This window comes from Sander lucioperca, chromosome 4 (assembly GCF_008315115.2).
Source record: "Sander lucioperca isolate FBNREF2018 chromosome 4, SLUC_FBN_1.2, whole genome shotgun sequence".
NCBI lineage: Eukaryota > Metazoa > Chordata > Actinopteri > Perciformes > Percidae > Sander > Sander lucioperca.
In genome coordinates, this window is record NC_050176.1 from 40,390,909 (window position 1) to 40,408,408 (window position 17,500).

Here is a 17,500-nt window from a genome sequence, read left to right on the forward strand (position 1 = left end):
TGTCTGTGTGTGCGCGCAGATGTAACTACATAAGAACATCACCGTTGTCACTTATCACTCACGGATGAGATCACCCTTTAAGTTGGCGAGGGCCGCACAGATTCTGAGGATTTTTTCAATCTTGGGGGTCATGTTTATTGGTATCACTTGAGACAAGATCTTGTATCCTTTAATTTGCCTGATTGCCCTCTCAACATGGATCCCTCTCAACATGGATCCCTCTCAACATGGATCCCTCTCAACATGGATCCCTCTCAACATGGATCCCTCTCAACATGGATCCCTCTCAACATGGATCCCTCTCAACATGGATCCGTACATTTGCAATCCTGCGAGTTGCTGTGACTTGTTCCTCAGTTAGCTGAGCACCCCCTCTAGTGAAAGCAGGCAGAACCAATTTGACCCTTCTTTCAAACAGTAAATCACGAATCAAGAACCCACGATCTGCCATGACTTTGTCTCCAGGCTTTAAATAGTCCAAGATACCAGAGTTCATAGTGATATATTTGTCACTGGCACGTCCTCCATATGCAGTTGCGATAAACATGACTAAGCCACATGGGGCAACAGCAACAAGGTATTTGATTGTGTTGTGAGAGTAGTAATGATTGTGTTGTGAGAGTAGTAATGATTGTGTTGTGAGTAGTAATGATTGTGTTGTGAGAGTAGTAATAATTGTGTTGTGAGAGTAGTAATGATTGTGTTGTGTGAGTAGTAATGATTGTGTTGTGAGAGTAGTAATAATTGTGTTGTGAGAGTAGTAATGATTGTGTTGTGAGAGTAGTAATGATTGTGTTGTGTGAGTAGTAATGATTGTGTTGTGTGAGTAGTAATGATTGTGTTGTGTGAGTAGTAATGATTGTGTTGTGAGAGTAGTAATGATTGTGTTGTGAGTAGTAATGATTGTGTTGTGAGTAGTAATGATTGTGTTGTGAGAGTAGTAATGATTGTGTTGTGAGAGTAGTAATGATTGTGTTGTGAGTAGTAATGATTGTGTTGTGAGAGTAGTAATGATTGTGTTGTGTGAGTAGTAATGATTGTGTTGTGAGAGTAGTAATAATTGTGTTGTGAGAGTAGTAATGATTGTGTTGTGAGAGTAGTAATGATTGTGTTGTGTGAGTAGTAATGATTGTGTTGTGTGAGTAGTAATGATTGTGTTGTGAGAGTAGTAATGATTGTGTTGTGAGTAGTAATGATTGTGTTGTGAGAGTAGTAATGATTGTGTTGTGAGAGTAGTAATGATTGTGTTGTGAGTAGTAATGATTGTGTTGTGAGAGTAGTAATGATTGTGTTGTGAGAGTAGTAATGATTGTGTTGTGAGAGTAGTAATGATTGTGTTGTGAGAGTAGTAATGATTGTGTTGTGAGAGTAGTAATAATTGTGTTGTGAGAGTAGTAATGATTGTGTTGTGTGAGTAGTAATAATTGTGTTGTGAGAGTAGTAATGATTGTGTTGTGAGAGTAGTAATGATTGTGTTGTGTGAGTAGTAATGATTGTGTTGTGTGAGTAGTAATGATTGTGTTGTGAGAGTAGTAATGATTGTGTTGTGAGAGTAGTAATGATTGTGTTGTGAGAGTAGTAATGATTGTGTTGTGAGAGTAGTAATGATTGTGTTGTGAGAGTAGTAATAATTGTGTTGTGAGAGTAGTAATGATTGTGTTGTGAGAGTAGTAATGATTGTGTTGTGTGAGTAGTAATAATTGTGTTGTGAGAGTAGTAATAATTGTGTTGTGAGAGTAGTAATGATTGTGTTGTGTGAGTAGTAATGATTGTGTTGTGAGAGTAGTAATAATTGTGTTGTGAGAGTAGTAATGATTGTGTTGTGAGAGTAGTAATGATTGTGTTGTGTGAGTAGTAATAATTGTGTTGTGAGAGTAGTAATGATTGTGTTGTGAGAGTAGTAATGATTGTGTTGTGTGAGTAGTAATGATTGTGTTGTGAGAGTAGTAATGATTGTGTTGTGAGAGTAGTAATGATTGTGTTGTGTGAGTAGTAATGATTGTGTTGTGAGAGTAGTAATGATTGTGTTGTGAGAGTAGTAATGATTGTGTTGTGTGAGTAGTAATGATTGTGTTGTGAGAGTAGTAATGGCTGTAGGACTCCCCTCTAGAGTCAACATTTTTCGCCTTCTGTAACAAACTTTCGCTGCAGTCAATGACACAGGTGGTGTTGGGAAAACACTTGTTGAATGCAGTTGGCGTAGTGGCCTTAATGGTTTCTCTTGGGAGCCAGATAAGAAGAGGGAGCAAGACCTCCTCCATTTTATCAATCCAGAATGAGATAACCTTTCTGGCAACGCTCTGACACACATGAGACTGCCTACCAAGGTCACCCAGCACACGATTTCATTTCAGTGTTATCAGTGTCATTATTATCTGATCACGCACTGACAGAACACAAGCCCTTTCAGCAAATCCATCTAAGGTGGAAACAAGAGAGTTGAAGGTTTCCAGTGAGACTCCAGTGTAGAGGAACGAATCGGGACACAACAATTCCCCAAATACACATATACAGAGATACAGAAAGATGATTAATGATAATTATAGCGGTTGGAATGATGAACAGTGGCAGTTATAGTAACAACAAAGACAGTGGAACTATAACTAGAAATCACGGCTGTGGCAGTTCAGGGCGTTGAGGGCCTAGTGATGCGGGACGTTGCGTTCAGGGCGTAGTGATGTGGGGCGTTGCGTTCAGGGCGTTGAGGGCGAAGTGATGCGGGACGTTGCGTTCAGGGCGTAGTGATGTGGGGCGTTGCGTTCAGGGCGTTGCGGGCGAAGTGATGCGGGGCGTTGCGGGGAAGTATAACCTTCAGGCCTCTTACGTAGCTACGGAGAAAGCTCTGCGTCAGAGCCACAAATCAAGCTTTAGCCTGGTATTCTTACCCTAACCCGATCTAACCAATCTAAACAACGAAGGCAACGAGTACTAGCCAATCAGAGACTGGACATTCCTTCGCAGCCCTGACACCAAACTGACCAACATGTTATTGTGTCCTGTTCCAGGTCCCCTGAGTGGCAGTCGGTGCAGGGAGACTGTCCGCACGCCAAAGCTGAGGACGGGGAGTTCTGGTGGGTGGAGAGTATTTCATCGGTCAGGTCAGAGGTCCAAACATCGGTGGGTGAAGTTGGTAGTGATGCTCCTCCCTGTCCTGTCTCTGCAGGATGTCCTACACTGATTTCCTGCGTAACTACTCCCGGATCGAGGTGTGCACTCTGACCCCCGACACCATCGACGACGACTCGGTCAAACACTGGAGCGTCAGCAAGTTCGACGGCATGTGGAGGAAGGGCTCCACGGCCGGAGGCTGCAGGAACCATCCCTGTAAGTACCGCCACTATTTACAGCTGTTTTTTGTTTTTTAAGATTATTTTTTGGGGCTTTTCTGCCTTTAATTTTAACAGGACAGCTAGGTGAGAGAGAGGGGGGGGGTAGAGAGGGGAGACATGCAGGAAATCATCACAGGTCGGACTCAAACCCTGGACCTCTGCGTCAGGCATAAGCCTCTCAGTATACTGTATGTGCGCCTGCTCTACCCACTGAACCAACCCGGCCACAGTACTGGGACTATTTAACCCTCATGTTGTCTTCTCGTAAACTATTTGTTTTTCTGGGTTAAAATTGAAAATTAAATTAAGTCTTTTTTGCCACTTTTCCCCTGATGTTTTTTTTTCAACATTTTTGTTGATTTGTTTGAATTTTTTTGTCACTTTTCCCAATTTTTTTATTTATTTCTGCGTTTTTTTTTTTTTAAAGATTATTTTTGGGCATTTCCGCCTTTAATGTATATAGGAAAGTTATGAAAGGTGAGAGAGAGTGGGGGGGGAAGACATGCAGGAAATCGTCCCAGGTCGGACTCCAACCCTGGACCTCTGCGTCGAGGCACAGACCTCTCAGTTTACTGGATGTGCGCCTGCTCTACCCACTGAACCAACCCGGCCACTTTCTGCGCTTTTTTAACTTTTTTTTTTCAAAGTTCTTTTATCAATCTTTTTTCAAATTCTATAAAATTAAATAAATCACCCAAATTCAATGAAAGTAGTGAACTGATCATTTATTTCTGATAGAGAAACGTTTTGAAAATGGGTCAAATTAGACCCGAAGACATCAGGAGGGTTAAGAAGGGGACAGAAACACATGATTATTCATGGGTTAAAAATGACAGTGTTGACATGACGTGACATGTTTCATGTGTAGTCCCCTTTGCACCGAGTTGTATGGCAATAAAGTACTGAATCTTAAAGTCTGTGGCTGCAATGAATAAGAGACAAAAGGTGCCAACCCCCTCCTCAGAGACCCCCCTAAGGTCCCCTCATGTCACACAGTTAGACCACTGGTTCTCAAGCTTTTTTCAATAATGTTCCCCCTTTGAACACTTTTTTAAGCCATGTACCGATTCGATTTGATTCTCGATTTTTACATTTATTTTTTTTAAAGCACAGGTTGCTATGCCGTTTTTAGACTAGACTTGTATGTAATATAATATCTCACCTTTGTTCGCCATGTACATTACATTGTCAAATTTAAAACATTTATTAACATAATGTAACAATAACATGTCTTCAGTCAATTGGAAACTTGACAATTTGTCAATAAAGTAAAAAGAAAAAAAAGGTTTGCTGACAATCCTGAGGGCAGACGCTCAGCACACAGAGTTTGGTGTTTTAAGCCCCCAACCTCGTCTTCCAGGCAGCGCTGCCTGGACGACACTAGATTAGGCAATGGTCTTGGTTATGGTTAGGTGCCTTGAAGACGACGGTCGCAGCGCTGCCGTGAGGGCTTAGTTGGGGGCTTAAAACACCATGGAGCCAGCACAGCGGTGTTAGCAGACAGTTAGCAGAGAGGGCGACTTGGCAGTGTCCGCTAACTTGGTTAATATAAGCTGCTCTGCTTAGGCTATAAAACGTGCATACAGGCTGAAATTCAACCAGGCGGTTTTGTTGGGATAAAGCTATAAGCAGAAGGAATCTCCGCTAGCTGCTAGGCTAATGGGCAATGGTAAACACACAGAATATGGTCCACGCACATAGCAGAGCTTACAAACTGGGGCTTTTCAGTCGACAACACAAACGTTGTCAACATAACTCACTGGAAATCCAAAATACTTCCACACTTTCACACATTTCAGCAAAAGAGGAGTGGGCTCAAGTTCTGTCGATGGGTCTCCAGCTTCTGCAGTTGCCATGGTAACTTCTGACTGGCTGTAGCTAGGTTACAGGAGGTTGACTGACTCGCAGCACTTCAACACGTGTGTGTTTTTCCGCTTGACAAGCTGACCGGACGTAACAAGGGGGCGTGGCAGCATCGACGATTCCATTTTTTTATTCAAAATTCGAGATTGTGACTTAATTCCGGTTGATTTCGATTGTTCTGATGATTGTTCAGAGATGATCTGATGATTGTTCAGAGATGATCTGATGATTGTTCAGAGATGATCTGATGATTGTTCAGAGATGATCTGATGATTGTTCAGAGATGATCTGATGATTGTTCCTCTGCAGACACGTTCTGGATGAATCCTCAGTTTGTGATCAAGCTGGATGAGGAGGACGACGACCCCGAGGACGGGGAGGTGGGCTGCAGCTTCGTGGTCGGTCTGATCCAGAAGAACCGCAGGAAGCTGCGGAAAGTAGGAGAGGACATGCACACCGTCGGGTTCGCCATCTACGAGGTGAGAAATGTACACGGTGCCGGCGCAAAGTGAGGTGAAGTCGATGGATATGTGAAAGTGATATGGTAATAACACAATATATATAATATATTATAACACAATAAACATGAATAGACAGTCTATAACACTGCTGACATGTAGTAACAAGTCAAAAATACAGTAAGTGCAAAATGTGGTCTAGTTGGTGATGAAGATCAGTTATAACGCTCTATATATATATATATATATATATATATATATATATATATATATAGAGAGAGAGAGAGAGAGCATCCAACAGCTCCATCCAGGCTTCTTCTTGCACTGTTTTTGCATTTTGCACGTTTGTTTTGTATCGTTTATGTTGTTATATGTATTTTATGTTATTTGAGTTCGCCCTGTCAAACACAAATTTCTGTCACTCGGGACAAAGTTTATCTTTAAAGGTGCCCTGCCACACAAAACTGTTTTTCCTTTTATTTTTTAAAAAGAGTGTGTTTGTGTTATGTGGTGAATGTGAACATGAACGGCTCCCTCCTCTGTCAGCTCTAGCCACTCAACAGAAATCAGAGGAGAAATCAGACCAATTACAACAGCTGGTCAGTCTGACGTCATGTTGCCTGAGCTCATTACTATTCATGAGCTCGCCCAGTTGCGCTGGGTAAAGGATGCTGATAACTAGGCTCTCATTGGTTAGCTGTTAGCCAATCAGAGTCAAGCAGCTTAGCTCGTTGAATATTAATGAGAACTGGCACAAATGGAGCTGAGTCTTCCTGCAGGCTTTCTATACCACGCTAGCATGGCTCGAAACAAGGTAACCAAGGTTACAGAGTCCATGGTAGACCTTCAGACATTACCACAGTCATGAAATACGTGTGGCACGGCACCTTTAAGGAGTTTAAGAAGTAAAGCATCTCAAGGATCTGAGGAATCCTGACGCAGCGATACAGACCCATCCACCAGTCCAGTCTTTATGCTAAGCTAGCCGGCTGTAGCTACATATTAACTGTACCTTTGTCTTGTGTTCTGTTGTCCAGTCTTTATGCTAAGCTAGCCGGCTGTAGCTACATATTAACTGTACCTTTGTCTTGTGTTCTGTTGTCCAGTCTTTATGCTAAGCTAGCCGGCTGTAGCTTCATATTAACTGTACCTTTGTCTTGTGTTCTGTTCCAGGTTCCTAAACAGGTGAGTGCTGGCCCCTGAGAGCTCCTTCAGGTTCAAGCTTAAAGGCTGAAGAACTCACACCGTAGTGGGAAATAAAGGAGACTAAAGCTTTCACGTCTCTGCAGCAGGAGGGTTATGGAACTGAATACAAGTTTGTTTTTAACCCGATGAACAATTTGTGTCTGAAGACCTGAAACATGCAAAAACAAAACATGTACTGTATATAGTAGTAGATAACCTTATCGTCCCCGTGGGGCAGTTGGGTTTGCAGCACAGTCGCAAGGCACTTCATGACAGGACATCAGACATATGATACAAACAAATAGTCCCTACATCAGACATGATACAGCAAATAGTCCCTACATCAGACATGATACAAACAAATAGTCCCTACATCAGACATGATACAAACAAATAGTCCCTACATCAGACATGATACAGCAAATAGTCCCTACATCAGACATGATACAAACAAATAGTCCCTACATCAGACATGATACAAACAAATAGTCCCTACATCAGACACCTACAGACATAACATAAGAACATACATCAGTACTACACTACAATACACTCTACAACCTAGCTAGCTAGCTTATTTTGACTGATTTAAGGCTTTTATGGCTTGTGGTACAAAAGAGAATTTGGATCTGTTCTTGGCAAGCGGGTAAGCGAGTGTCTGGCAAGCGTACCTCCTATGGCGCCATTTTGCTGCTACCAAGCCATCACCTCCCGTTAGCATCCCATTGACTGCCATTCATTTTGACGTCACTTTGACAGAGAATAACTTTACATCTGAAGAGTTTAAAGACTCTATTTGTCCGTTGTTTATTTCTAAAGAAACACGACAATGTATAAAAGGCTCCATTACCTTGTAGCTCACGTTATGGCTCCGTAGCAGACGTTTTTATAAAAATAGGCTAACGATTGGGTCATAACCACGAGACTTACTGTCTCATAGTAGAGGAATTACCGTATAGTACAGGAGAAGCTCTCAGGCAGTTTGGACTTCCATTAGCTGTTTAAGTTTAATTCCTAATGTTAACTATCATTTTAGTGATCAGTAATTAGCCTGTGTCTATGTTATCTCCTTACATATACCTACGCTCTCCATCTCTGCTAGATTGGGAATGATTGAGATTTCTCTTGGCACAGCTACCAGAAGACTTCCAACTTTCAGACAGGTTGCTCACGTCACATCTACGTCTTCAAGCTCAGTTGGAGGCTGCTCAGTAACGCTCAGCCATCACCGGGAAAGAGACTTCACTGGTCTCCGTCCAGAGACACGGGACCTGCTGCTCCAGTTCAGTGTTGGGAGTAACGGCGTTTAAGTATAACGGCGTTAAAAACAGCGTTATTTTTTCAGTAACGGAGTAATCTAATTAATTACTTTTCCCATCGTTGCAACGCTGTTATCGTTACTGAGAATGTAAAGTGGCGCGTTACTACAATTTGGTTGAAACCAACACTTTTATTTCTTTACTGTCATACATTAAATCAGAGTAAACTTTTTCTGTTTTAGATCAATACATATTAACACAAGCTTTTTCATTTAAGCTAAAACAAAAGAAACAAAACAAAACTGGCCTCTAATATAAAATGTGAGACCTCCCGTGTGGATATACTAGCCTGGCTTCATCCTCCTACATACTTCCGCTCAATTTTCATTTCCCTTCAGTACTCCGTCTGGGTTTGCGGTATATTCTTAGGTTTTCCCTGGTCAAATATTTGGCGGTCCAATCAGCGAACAGAGGGAGTGGCTGAGAACGATGACGTTGAGGACGTGCGCTAGAAAGATGCGAGCGAAGCCATTCGGTCCGTTGTGGCAGCGCTGCCCAATATCCAGAAGTTAAAGCCCGAGCAAGACCAATCTTTGCTGAGTTGTGTTGGGGGCCATGATGTTGTGGCCCTCCTCCCCACGGGGTTAGGGAACAGTTTGAATTTCCAGCTCACTCCGTTAGTGGTGAAGGAGTTGGCTAAAGCTATCGCTAGCGATGCTAATGCTAAATATAAGCCGATAGTTGTTGTTGGTCTCCCCTCTTGTTGCACATGCGCATGACATACGTCACGACCAAAGGTTAGCGATTGGTTCTGGCAGATCCAGAGTGGCTCTGGGCAGATCCAATAGTTTTAAACTTCAGCAGAGTACCCACCTTCAAGAAAGTTAACGCTTGTCAATGGAGAGAGGCCAGACTCTCTGGACCAATGAAATGGACCAGAGTCTGGTAGACCAGGCTAGTGGACCAGAGTCTGGTAGGACCAGGCTAATGGACCAGAGTCTGGTAGGACCAGGCTAATGGACCAGAGTCTGGTAGGACCAAGCTAGTGGACCAGAGTCTGGTAGGACCAGGCTAATGTACCAGAGTCTGGTAGGACCAAGCTAGTGGACCAGAGTCTGGTAGGACCAGGCTAATGTACCAGAGTCTGGTAGACCAGGCTAGTGGACCAGAGTCTGGTAGGACCAGGCTAATGGACCAGAGTCTGGTAGGACCAGGCTAGTGGACCAGAGTCTGGTAGGACCAGGCTAATGGACCAGAGTCTGGTAGGACCAGGCTAATGGACCAGAGTCTGGTAGGACCAAGCTAGTGGACCAGAGTCTGGTAGGACCAGGCTAATGGACCAGAGTCTGGTAGGACCAGGCTAATGTACCAGAGTCTGGTAGGACCAAGCTAGTGGACCAGAGTCTGGTAGGACCAGGCTAATGTACCAGAGTCTGGTAGACCAGGCTAGTGGACCAGAGTCTGGTAGATCAGGCTAGTGGACCAGAGTCTGGTAGACCAGGCTAGTGGACCAGAGTCTGGTAGGACCAAGCTAATGGACCAGAGTCTGGTAGACCAGGCTAGTGGACCAGAGTGTGGTAGACCAGGCTAATGGACCAGAGTCTGGTAGACCAGGCTAGTGGACCAGAGTCTGGTAGGACCAGGCTAATGGACCAGAGTCTGGTAGGACCAGGCTAATGTACCAGAGTCTGGTAGACCAGGCTAGTGGACCAGAGTCTGGTAGGACCAGGCTAATGGACCAGAGTCTGGTAGGACCAGGCTAATGGACCAGAGTCTGGTAGGACCAAGCTAGTGGACCAGAGTCTGGTAGGACCAGGCTAATGTACCAGAGTCTGGTAGGACCAGGCTAGTGGACCAGAGTCTGGTAGACCAGGCTAATGGACCAGAGTCTGATAGACCAGGCTAGTGGACCAGAGTCTGGTAGGACCAGGCTAGTGGACCAGAGTCTGGTAGGACCAGACTAGTGGACCAGAGTCTGGTAGACCAGGCTAGTGGACCAGAGTCTGGTAGGACCAGGCTAATGGACCAGAGTCTGGTAGACCAGGCTAGTGGACCAGAGTCTGGTAGGACCAGGCTATGGATATACTATATGCACATCATATACTACATATTATCACAATGAACACATTTACCTAACTATAACAGTGGAGCTCAGTATATGTGACTTACCATGAGACAGGCTACAGCAGACTGGTGATGGTGTGTAGGAACTGACCCTAAAGTCTGCAGAGTAGCACCAATAGATGGCGCTCGTGTTACATAAAAAGCCTGTCTCATATGGGAACTACTGGCCAAATGAAAAGTTACCTTTTAATGGCAACTGGAATTATTAACTCGGCTACATGTAGTCACATGCCATGTTATTGGCCTTCTGTACATCTGTCCGGTTGTGTAAATACGAGTCCCCAGTTCTACGGGCAGCGGGACGTGCACCTGGATAAGAACTTCTTCCTGAGCCACGCCCAGACGGCCAAGTCTGAGACCTTCATCAACCTGCGGGAGGTCAGCACTCGCTTCAAGCTGCCGCCCGGCGAGTACCTGATCGTCCCGTCCACCTTTGACCCGCACCTCAACGGAGACTTCTGCATCCGCGTCTTCTCCGAGAAGCAGACAGAGACCCTGTAAGACCTCCCACTTCCTCTTCTCTCAGACCTCTCACTTCCTGTTCTCTCAGACCTGTCACTTCCTGTTCTCTCAGACCTGTCACTTCCTGTTTGTAGAGTTCCTGTTGACATGTTTCTGAATGGAGAGTCAGTGTTTCCTCTATTGATGTTGTAGTGGCGGCCCGCAAAAAAAGGAAACTGTGTGTGTGTGTGTGTGTGTGTGTGTGTGTCGCTAGTGTGTGTGTGTCTCTAGTGTGTCTGTAGTGTGTGTGTGTGTGTGTGTGTGTGTGTGTGTGTCTGTAGTGTGTGTGTGTGTGTGTCTGTAGTGTGTGTGTGTGTGTGTGTGTAGTGTGTGTGTGTCTGTAGTGTGTGTGTGTGTGTGTGTGTGTGTCTGTAGTATGTGTGTGTGTATGTGTGTGTGTGTGTGTGTGTGTGTGTCTGTAGTATGTGTGTGTGTGTGTGTGTGTGTGTGTGTGTGTGTGTCTGTAGTATGTGTGTGTGTGTGTGTGTGTGTGTGTCTGTAGTGTGTGTGTGTGTGTGTGTGTGTGTGTGTCTGTTGTGTGTGTGTGTGTGTGTGTGTGTGTGTGTGTGTGTCTGTAGTATGTGTGTGTGTGTGTGTGTGTGTGTGTGTGTGTGTCTGTAGTGTGTGTGTGTGTGTGTGTGTGTGTGTGTGTGTGTGTGTGTCTGTAGTGTGTGTGTGTGTGTGTGTGTCTGTAGTGTGTGTGTGTGTGTGTGTGTGTGTGTGTGTGTGTGTCTGTAGTGTGTGTGTGTGTGTGTGTGTGTGTGTGTGTGTGTGTGTGTCTGTAGTGTGTGTGTGTGTGTGTGTGTGTGTGTGTGTGTGTGTGTGTGTGTGTGTGTGTGTGTGTGTGTGTGTGTGTGTGTGTGTGTTTCTAACCCTGTAACATCTCCGTCCTTCAGGCCCTGTGATGACCCGGTCAAAGCTGATCTGGATGACGTGAGTACATCTGATGTCATCTCTAAATGTTTACGGAGACACGGCCTGTGATTGGCTGATTGAACCCTTCATCCAATTACATGTTCTGCACACCAAAACAATTCTTAAAATCAACTTTAAATAACGGGAAATTAACCTCATTTAGCCTTCATGAAATGATATCTAATTTTTGAGTTAAAGCAGAAAAGTGTGAATTATTTTGACTAAGGTTCAGATCAGAGGATGTAGTTGGATAATCACAGACTGTCAGAATAAAGCTGTAAACTTAAAGTGATGGTTGGGAGTAATTTCACCCTAGAGTCCTCTGCACCTTGACCTCGAGCCAAACACCCCCCATTAGCTTTGTCCCCTTGTTATAACGCTGGTGGAGTTAGCGTTATCAGCTGGTTAGCTTAGTGCAGGTGCTAATGGATCCACGTTTGTATCTCGTAAGTTACCTCACTAATAATGCCCAAAATCATACCAAACTTCTACAGTAGTACAAATAGTTTATGTACTTATAAAACGAGGCATTAGGAAGTTTGTGACTACACCAGAAGTATATTTAAATAAGCCTGATGGATACTCCTCTCGGCTGCTACCACGCTATCGATGCTATCGCGCTATCGCGCAGTACTTACATAGTACTACTACATTCTTCTGGTGTAGTTACAAACTTCCTAATTGACTATAGATTAAATCATTTATAATCTATACTATTTATAGTTTAATAGAGAAACAGCTGCTTTGTGTTTTGTGAATGCTGCTGTTTGAATAAAGTTTGACTGTTGTCATGGCGATTGTTTTCAGGAGACGGTGTCGGATTCGGAGGTGGACGCAGGATTCAGAGGACTCTTTTCCAAACTTGCCGGGCCCGTAAGTATTACATCACTTCCTGTGTGGAGGGGCACCAATCAGAGCAGAGCCTACAACACCGTGGCACACCGTCGTGTGTGTGTCAGGTGTGATGTGTGTGCGTGTGTGTGTGTAGTGTGTGTATGTGTGTGTGTGTGTGTGTGTGTGTGTGTGTGTGTGTGTGTGTGTGTGTAGTGTGTAGTGTGTGTGTGAATGTATATCAGGTGGGTGTGTGTGTGATGTGTGTGTGTGTGTGTCAGGTGTGATGTGTGTGTGTGTGTGTGTGTGTGTGTGTGTGTGTGTGTGTGTGTGTATGTATGTATATCAGGTGTGTGTGTGTGATGTGTGTGTGTGTGTATAGTGTGTGTGTGATGTGTGTGTGTAGTGTGTATATCAGGTGTGATGTGTCACCTGTCTGATTTTAGGACATGGAGATCTCTGCGGTGGAGCTCCAGACCATCATGAACAAGATTGTTGCCAAACGTAAGCTTAAGCTTCAACACCTCTTCACCTGTCCACCTGTCCACCTGTTCACCTCTTCACCTGTTCTTCTGTTCACCTGTTCACCTGTCCACCTGTTCACCTCTTCACCTGTTCTTCTGTTCACCTGTTCTTCTGTTCTTCTGTTCACCTGTTCACCTGTTCACCTGTCCACCTGTTCACCTGTTCTTCTATTCACCTGTCCACCTGTTCTCCTGTTCACCTGTTCACCTGTTCTCCTGCTCTCCTGTTCACCTGTTCTTCTGTTCACCTGTTCACTTGTTCTCATGTTCTCCTGTCCACCTGTCCACCTGTTCACCTGTCCACCTGTTCACTTGTTCACCTGTTCACCTGTCCACCTGTTCACCTGTTCTCCTGTTCACCTCTTCACCTGTTCACCTGCTCTCCTGTTCACCTCTTCACCTCTTCACCTCTTCACCTGTTCCTCTGTTCACTTCTTCACCTGCTCTCCTGTTCACCTGTTCTTCTGTTCACCTCTTCACCTGTTCACCTGTTCTTCTGTTCACCTCTTCACCTGTTCTTCTGTTCACCTCTTCACCTGTTTACCTGCTCTCCTGTTCACCTGTTATTCTGTTCTCCTGTTCACCTGTTCACCTGTTCTTCTGTTCACCTGCTCTCCTGTTCACCTGTTCTTCTGTTCACCTGTTCTTCTGTTCACCTGTTCACTTGTTCTCATGTTCTCCTGTCCACCTGTCCACCTGTTCACCTGTCCACCTGTTCACTTGTTCACTTGTTCACCTGTTCACCTGTCCACCTGTTCTCCTGTTCACCTCTTCACCTGTTCACCTGCTCTCCTGTTCACCTCTTCACCTGTTCACCTCTTCACCTGCTCTCCTGTTCACCTGTTCTTCTGTTCACCTCTTCACCTGTTCACCTGTTCTTCTGTTCACCTGTTCTTCTGTTCACCTCTTCACCTGTTCTTCTGTTCACCTCTTCACCTGTTCACCTGCTCTCCTGTTCACTTGTTCTTCTGTTCTCCTGTTCACCTGTTCACCTGTTCTTCTGTTCACCTGCTCTCCTGTTCACCTGTTCTTCTGTTCACCTGTTCTTCTGTTCACCTGCTCTCCTGTTCACCTGTTCTTCTGTTCACCTATTCTCCTGTTCACCGGTTCTCCTGTTCTTCTGTTCTCCTGTTCTCCTGTTCACCTGTTCTTCTGTTCACCTGTTCTTCTGTTCACCTATTCTCCTGTTCACCAGTTCTCCTGTTCTTCTGTTCTCCTGTTCACCTGTTCTTCTGTTCTTCTGTTCACCTCCTCACCTGTTCTCCTGTTCACCTCTTCTCTTGTTCACCTGTTCACCTGTCCTTCTGTTCACCTGTCCACCTGTTCACCTGTTCACCTGCTCTCCTGTCACCCTGTTCTTCTGTTCACCTGTCCACCTGTTCACCTCTTCACCTGTTCACCTGTTCACCTGCTCTCCTGTCAACCTGTTCTTCTGTTCACCTGTCCACCTGTTCACCTGTCCACCTGTTCACCTGCTCTCCTGTTCACCTGTTCACCTGTTCACCTGCTCTCCTGTTCACCTGCTCTCCTGTTCACCTGTTCTTCTGTTCACCTGTTCACCTGCTCTCCTGTTCACCTGTCACCTGCTCTCCTGTTCACCTCTTCACCTGTTCACCTGTTCACCTGTTCTTCTGTTCACCTCTTCACCTCTTCACCTGTTCACCTGCTCTCCTGTTCACCTGCTCTCCTGTTCACCTCTTCACCTGTTCACCTGTTCTTCTGTTCACCTCTTCACCTCTTCACCTGTTCACCTGCTCTCCTGTTCACCTGTTCTTCTGTTCACCTATTCTCCTGTTCACCGGTTCTCCTGTTCTTCTGTTCTCCTGTTCTCCTGTTCTTCTGTTCACCTGCTCTCCTGTCACCCTGTTCTTCTGTTCACCTGTCCACCTGTTCACCTCTTCACCTGTTCACCTGTTCACCTGCTCTCCTGTCAACCTGTTCTTCTGTTCACCTGTTCTTCTGTTCACCTGTCCACCTGTTCACCTGTTCACCTGTCCACCTGTTCACTTGTTCTCCTGTTCTTCTGTTCTCCTGTTCACCTGCTCTCCTGTTCACCTGCTCTCCTGTTCACCTGCTCTCCTGTTCACCTGTCACCTGCTCTCCTGTTCACCTGTTCACCTCTTCACCTGTTCACCTGTTCACCTGTTCTTCTGTTCACCTCTTCACCTGTTCACCTGCTCTCCTGTTCACCTGTTCTTCTGTTCACCTGTTCTTCTGTTCACCTGTTCTTCTGTTCACTTGTTCTTCTGTTCACCTCTTCACCTGTTCACCTGCTCTCCTGTTCACCTGTTCTTCTGTTCTCCTGTTCTCCTGTTCACCTGTTCTTCTGTTCACTTGTTCTTCTGTTCACCTGTTCACCTGTTCTTCTGTTCACCTCTTCACCTGTTCACCTGCTCTCCTGTTCACCTGTTCTTCTGTTCTCCTGTTCTCCTGTTCACCTGTTCTTCTGTTCACCTGTTCACCTGTTCACGTGTTCACCTCTTCACCTGTTCACTTGTTCTTCTGTTCACGTGTTCACCTGTTCACCTGTTCACCAGTTTTGTCTCTCCTTCACAGGGACTTCGTCTTCCTCTTTTTTTCCAGCTTTTTGTTTTATTTCAGACACTTTCTTGTGGCTTTTTCCATTTTTCCTAGTTTTTTACTTTTCTGTCACTTGTTCCTGCCTTTCTAAGTGCAGATGTGAGTGTTAGGGTTGGGGCAGGTATAACTGTGATGAATGCTGAGCTGTAGGGATGTAACGGTATGAAAATTTAACCTCACGGTTATAGTGACCAAAATTATCACGGTTTTCAGTATTATCGCGGTATTTTTAAAAGTGCGTTCAATGTGGTCAGAAAGCCCTGACAGGCCTACACAAGCTGATATAGTTTCAAAAAGTCTAACAGTGTTTATTATATTACAAAAATATAGGCAATAGGCTTGTAAAAACTATTGAAAACTGGCTGCTGAAACACCGGCCGGCTGTAGGGGGTCCGGTAAGAACCTGAACCAGAGATGTGACTGAGATCCAGGAAGAGTTATTTACAACTCCAACATTAAGTTAACTATGATGTTGTATTTTACGTTACATGTGAAGTTGGATGTTGTTCTGAAATATAAGCAAATAATAATGCACATTAATAAGCATCTGACTTACTATTAACATTACCACAACTAAATGTTATAGCCACCAGCATATAACAAGAAACAATACTAAGAATTACATTCATTTCTCTGTAATAATTAACATAAATGCAACATATTGCTCAGTAACACAAACTGAGAATAAGCCACATCTATTATAGCACACATATTATAACGGAGCAAACAGTGTAATACACCTTTAATAGCTAAGCACGTGGCTCCACAGGCTAGTCTGTTTACTGGAGATTGCACGTTGCTAGCAAACAGCCCTAACATAATCTGAATATCAACACGTAGCTGCACAAGGAATATTAAACCATCTGTACATCTATCAGCTATGCAATAACAAACACAGCAACAGCAATATTATCAAGGCGATAATATCTCTCTCTCTCTCTCTCTCTCTCTCTCTCTCTCTCTCTCTCTCTCTCTCTCTCTCTCTCTCTCTCTCTCTCTCTCTCGGGCTAATTCCACATTGTAGCAGAACACTTATTGAAGATAAGGAGGCAGTAAAACCCAGGACAGTTTACCAAGCTACGGAATAGTTTGAACTTACGTTCTGGGCTAGCCACATCACTTCAACAAGTCCCAAAACGTTGAAGGCATAGAAAAATGTCTGTTAAACAGCTGCTACATTCTGTCCCCTTCTCCTGTCTGAGCCCAGTGCGGCTGCGCGGCTACTTCAGGAGCCTGGGATGAAGCTGGGAAGAATTAAACACAGGGTTTCCACACCGTGGTAATCCACCGCCATAATAAGGATATTTTAAATGAAAAGGGTAATTGTTACCGTCAACATTTTTACTGTGGTTTACCGTTACACCGGTAATCGTTACATCCCTACTGAGCTGTGATGTGATGAATGCTGAGAGCTGTGATGTAATGAATGTAATGAATGCTGAGAGCTGTGATGTGATGAATGCTGAGAGCTGTGATGTAATGAATGCTGAGAGCTGTGATGTGATGAATGCTGAGAGCTGTGATGTAATGAATGCTGAGCTGTGATGTGATGAATGCTGAGCTGTGATGTCATCTCTGTCTCTCCTGTAGGAACGGACATTAAGACAGACGGCTTCAGCTTGGACACGTGCCGGGTCATGGTGAACCTGATGGACGTATCCTTTAAACACATATATATATATATATATATATATATATATATATATATATATATATATATATATATATATATATATACATAGAGAGAGAGAGAGAGAGAGAGTTATAGGGTGTTCTTCTGTTAGGATGCAGCCTTCTTTAGAGTGACATCACAGAGGTCATGATCTCTGATTGTGAGAATAATCTTTAACGGGGATCAGGACAGCGGCAACGGGAAGCTGGGCATCGGAGAGTTCGCCACGCTGTGGAAGAAAGTTCAGAGATATTTGGTG

The 17,500-nt window shown here is 44.4% G+C and overlaps 1 protein-coding gene across 2 annotated transcripts in view; it reads left to right on the forward strand.

The window, feature by feature from the left end:
• Positions 1-17,500, forward strand: part of LOC116049141 (calpain-2 catalytic subunit-like) — a 39,712-nt gene that overhangs the window by 18,250 nt on the left and 3,962 nt on the right. For both annotated transcript variants that reach the window (XM_031298559.2, XM_031298560.2), the window contains exons 8-17: positions 3,006-3,071; positions 3,164-3,324; positions 5,502-5,671; positions 6,824-6,835; positions 10,504-10,715; positions 11,616-11,652; positions 12,442-12,507; positions 12,912-12,969; positions 17,160-17,224; positions 17,429-17,497. In XM_031298559.2, the coding sequence (XP_031154419.1) occupies positions 3,006-3,071; positions 3,164-3,324; positions 5,502-5,671; positions 6,824-6,835; positions 10,504-10,715; positions 11,616-11,652; positions 12,442-12,507; positions 12,912-12,969; positions 17,160-17,224; positions 17,429-17,497 (916 nt within the window). The remainder of the gene's footprint in view (positions 1-3,005; positions 3,072-3,163; positions 3,325-5,501; positions 5,672-6,823; positions 6,836-10,503; positions 10,716-11,615; positions 11,653-12,441; positions 12,508-12,911; positions 12,970-17,159; positions 17,225-17,428; positions 17,498-17,500) is intronic.